Consider the following 4,215-nt stretch of genomic DNA (forward strand, 5'->3'; position numbering starts at 1 on the left):
GATGATGATGAGGAGGAGGTGGTGGTTGTGGAGGAGGAGGAGGAAGAGGAGGTCGTCGTCCCTCTATCCGAGAGGATCAAGAGGAGGGTGGAAGCAAGGGGGGAGGCGGCTTTTGAGCCCCCTCAGCCAGGCGGCGGGGATGCAGCAGGAGGAGCTGGCTTTTGTGCTAACGGTGACCTGTTGGCACCTGGCAGCAGAGGGCCGCGGGAAGCCCTGGTGTCATCTGGAGAAGCATCTTGTGGCAGCCGAAATGGCACACATGGTGTTGAGAGGCCCTCTTTGTGCCCGCTGCCTGCCTCTCGGTCTGACTCTGCAGACCAGCCACTGGTATGCGGAGCAAGCCCAGAAACATCCCCCCCTCCCAAGAAGTCAAAATACAGCCAGAAGGAAAGGGAGGCAATCTGCCAGGCTGCGTGGCAGAGGAGGAAGGAGCGAGAAGAACGGAGGAGGCAGCAGGAGCAGGAAAAAGAGAGGAAGAGGGCCCTTGCCAAGATGCTGAAAGCTCAGCGACCAGGGGAGTGCCAGAAATACATAACAGTGGTGCTAGATCGAGGTATTTGTCCTCGCAGCCTACATCTGCCTTACACTGACTGTCAGTTCTTGCTGTGGAAGCCTGACCTGTGTGCTGGTTTCAGTTCTCTTACAGGTCGAAGGCGGTGGAGAGATCCATAGTGCTTTGCAGGCTGCAAATTATTCCTGTGTGATTGAGAGTCAGGCTGTTCCCTGCAGCATCACCTGGAGGAGAAAGACTGTGTCATCTCAGGTGTGGGAAGAAAATGTCAATGTTGTTTCCCTTTTCTTCCTCTTTTATTTGCACTCATTAGTAATTGTATTTAGCAACCCAAGTAAACACCCTCTAATCTCCCTGCCTCAGAGGTCTGAGTGGGAGCACCAGTTTGAGTGAGCGAAATATAAACAGGCTGTTGGTCTGGCTGTTTGTTTTCGTACCCGCACAGATGGAAGGAGGGGATGAATGGACAGAAGAACCAAATGTCCTGGTTATGCTTCGCTTGGAGGAGTTTTTGTCCATGGTTCACAGCTACAAACAAGTGAGAGTGCTTATGGCTTTTGTGCTCTCGCACATGTCTTGCTGTAAGGGTGGTGTCTGTCGTCCCTCTTCATGGCAGGAAGGTTTTGGTGTGGGATGGAGCTATGGTTCCAATAAACCAGAAATCTGGTTTTAGAAGCCATTAATGGATCAAACCCACTAGGGCTGTATAATGCAAAGTTCTGACATGCTTTCTTTCCTAGTTACAACTTTTCACAGATTTTTGAGGAGGTAACACTGTCAGATCAAGTGAGATTTAAAGAAAACAAAAAAAAATTTTAAATTTATTTCTGCTGTAATTTTATACCAGATCAAGTATTGCATGCTTGCCCCTGAAGAGCTATGTGAACAGACCTTTTCCTCTGCAGACCCAGCTGCAAAATCAGAGCCATAGGTTGCTGTGCTTGCACATGTACCTCAGAATGGCTTAACTCCTTTTTTCCATTGATCTTTGCAGGAGGCCCAGGGCTGTGCAGAAGGACAGGAGACCCTACAGAGCTATGTAGATCGTGTGATGGAGAAAATGCCTGGGAAAATTCTGGCACTGGCAGTAGCTGGAGTAGAAAATTATTTCAGGTTAAACTTTTTTCCCTCCAAACATTTCTATGTTGTCTCTGGCTTTGAAGGTGTTTATATTAAGTCCTTCTAGCAAAGACTAGAGCATAAGAGGTATTCCCACCCAGAACTGCTCCACTGTTTGTTGCATAGAAACATAAGCAAAGGTCCATCCAGCCTGTCACCACAGTGACCAGTGTCTTACTTTACTCTTCTTAGGTCTCTTCAAGCTCAGTCAAAAAAGAGGCCGCAACAGGCAGCAGCAAGTGGAAATCAAGGAGAGAAACAGGCAAAACGGAGAAAAAAGAAAGTTAATGATTCTGGCCTGGAGATAACCAGAATGGACGTGGAAGAAGTGAGTGCCTTTAAAACAGCCGTGCAGCCATTGTGTCTTGTTGCCTGCTGGTTTTTGAACATTTGACCCGATCAGACACTTTCTTGGCTAGGGGGGATTCAGCCTTTGTTAGTCCGTGTGTCTGTGGATAGAGGTCTTTGGGTTCAGTTCCCCACTGCCCAGGTACATACCTGCTCTCCCACAGACTCACCTGTCTTGTTCACCTTCATCCTGGACAGTGAAATGTCAGTCCCGGTCAGCACCTCACCCTCCATGGCCTGCTGGCAAAGCACAGTAGTGCTGCTCTGGGCTGGGTGGCCTGCGTGTAATGAGAGCTGCGGCAGCTGAAATGGTGCTAAGCTGGTAGTAACCAGCAGGAGACAGGCTGCCCCTAAATGGTTCAATGCCTTAAATTAACTGTTCCCAAAATGGAGAGAGAGTGGATGTTCTTGGCCTATAGCAGGATGGTGTGACCCTTTTTTGTTTTGGATAAGGGTGGCATTTGATGCGAGAAGATTAATTGTTCCATTTGTTTTTTCCAATGATTTTTACAGGCCTTAGTGGATCTGCAGCTGTCCAAACAAGTCCAAGTCAGCTTTTTTGAGAGCTGGGAGGAGCTCGGAGAATTTGCCACTATGTTCACAAAAGCTGTAGCTGAAGCACCATTCAAGTGAGTAAGTAGATGAGGTTTGGTCATATCTTCTTTGGAGAGGCTGCATTTTCACAGTTCCTGGGAAGGAACGGCAGGTACGTGGCCGCACTTCAGTGCGACACAGTATGGTGACTTTTAAAGGAGCAGGCGACCCAGAGCAGCTGCTGATGCAGCTCCTTCAGCACAGGGTTAGTTCTTGGAAACTAATGTCCTGCCTGGGGAGGGGTAAGGACAGACCCTGGTTTCACGTTGGAGTCTCGACATCAAGTAAAGCTCTTGTCCTCAGTCTGATTTTAGGAGTGGGAAGGGAATGCAAGTAGGATTGGGCTCTTACAGCACCAGCTTTTCTTCTTCAGTCTGTAACCAAGAGAGCCGTTACTGAGAATGAAACATTTAGCTGCTTCCATTGATGAGGAAGGACAGCAGCGTGTTGCACAGACAGCTCATACAGCCGTCCTGTGCAGTCTCACACAATCCTAGCAATCCTAGCACAGCATCTGCTGTATTTTATGTCTCAGCCATGAGAAGAGATGAGATGTCATTAAAAAGGACACATGAAAGTGTTTTATTATGGTTGACAGTCAGAAAGTGAATTCTTCTTTACCACTTCGTATGCGTGTTGGCTTGTGTTGGGATTGCTCCCAAGTACAGGAATGTTTCTTTTCCTTTTTCAGTAGGAAATCTGGGTCTTAAACAAGGAAATTGGTAATGCATGTGAAGAAAATAGGGTCAAAGTTTTAGCCTTTACTTTGATGCCGATGGTGTCTATAACAGCATGGAGTGAGGAATGGTGCTCTGTCTTTGGCTACGTGACAACAGATGCAGGAATAGGATTTTCTCCGCAGCCTCATTGTCTCATTTGCTTTCCCACTCTTTGTTCTCCCTAGGCGAGAGCAAGAGAAGACGGGTTTCTCCTTCTACTTAGAGAATGCGTGGTGCAGAGGGGTGAAGGTGGATCATTCTGGAAAGGGTCTCCTGGAAGTTTGGAAGAGGCAGATACAACAATTTAACCGGGTCAGCCTTGAGATGGCTGAGGCTATTGTGTCTGCCTACCCTTCTCCTCAGCTTCTGAACCAGGTGAGGATGCCTCGGGAATAGAGAGTGCTGTGTGCAGACAGCCAACTAATGTAAGGAGCAGAGGAAATTATTTAATTGGTATTAAATTTGACACGACAATTCTGTATGAGCTGTTTAGTAAGGAAGTGAAGGAACGGATTCCTGGGCACCCTTTGCTTTGGCTTTAGAGAGGAGACTACTGAGGGAGCAGCATTGGTTCTGCCTCAGCCTGTAAGCTCCCAAAGGAGATCTGGGGAGAGACCAGGTGAAAAACGAGCATACGTTGTGAAAGGGTAGAGCAGCCCCAGGCGTGTGGCTTTGATTACTTTTTTGAGCAATGGATGCAAATGGATGATACCGTCGTTCCTTTGTGTTGCTTTAGGCCTATAGCAGATGCTCCTCGGAGCAGGAGCGGGAAAACATGCTGGCTAATATCCCTGTGCACCGCGGGGATGGTGTGACAGCCACCTGCCGGCGGATCGGACCAGAACTCTCCCGACGAATCTATCTGCAGATGACTTCTCATGATCCTGATCTCTACTTGGATTTCACTGGGTAGCCCTAGGGAAA

General features: G+C 48.2%; 1 protein-coding gene across 1 annotated transcript in view; it reads left to right on the plus strand.

The window, feature by feature from the left end:
- EME1 (essential meiotic structure-specific endonuclease 1) overlaps positions 1-4,215 on the plus strand; it is a 5,266-nt gene that overhangs the window by 457 nt on the left and 594 nt on the right. Inside the window, exons 2-9 of the mRNA XM_009637784.2 lie at positions 16-553; positions 636-763; positions 957-1,049; positions 1,506-1,624; positions 1,823-1,958; positions 2,492-2,607; positions 3,477-3,666; positions 4,028-4,209. Of these exons, the coding sequence (XP_009636079.2) occupies positions 16-553; positions 636-763; positions 957-1,049; positions 1,506-1,624; positions 1,823-1,958; positions 2,492-2,607; positions 3,477-3,666; positions 4,028-4,204 (1,497 nt within the window). The 3' untranslated portion in view covers positions 4,205-4,209. The remainder of the gene's footprint in view (positions 1-15; positions 554-635; positions 764-956; positions 1,050-1,505; positions 1,625-1,822; positions 1,959-2,491; positions 2,608-3,476; positions 3,667-4,027; positions 4,210-4,215) is intronic.

This window comes from Egretta garzetta, unplaced genomic scaffold (genome assembly GCF_000687185.1).
Source record: "Egretta garzetta isolate BGI_Z169 unplaced genomic scaffold, ASM68718v1 scaffold34, whole genome shotgun sequence".
NCBI lineage: Eukaryota > Metazoa > Chordata > Aves > Pelecaniformes > Ardeidae > Egretta > Egretta garzetta.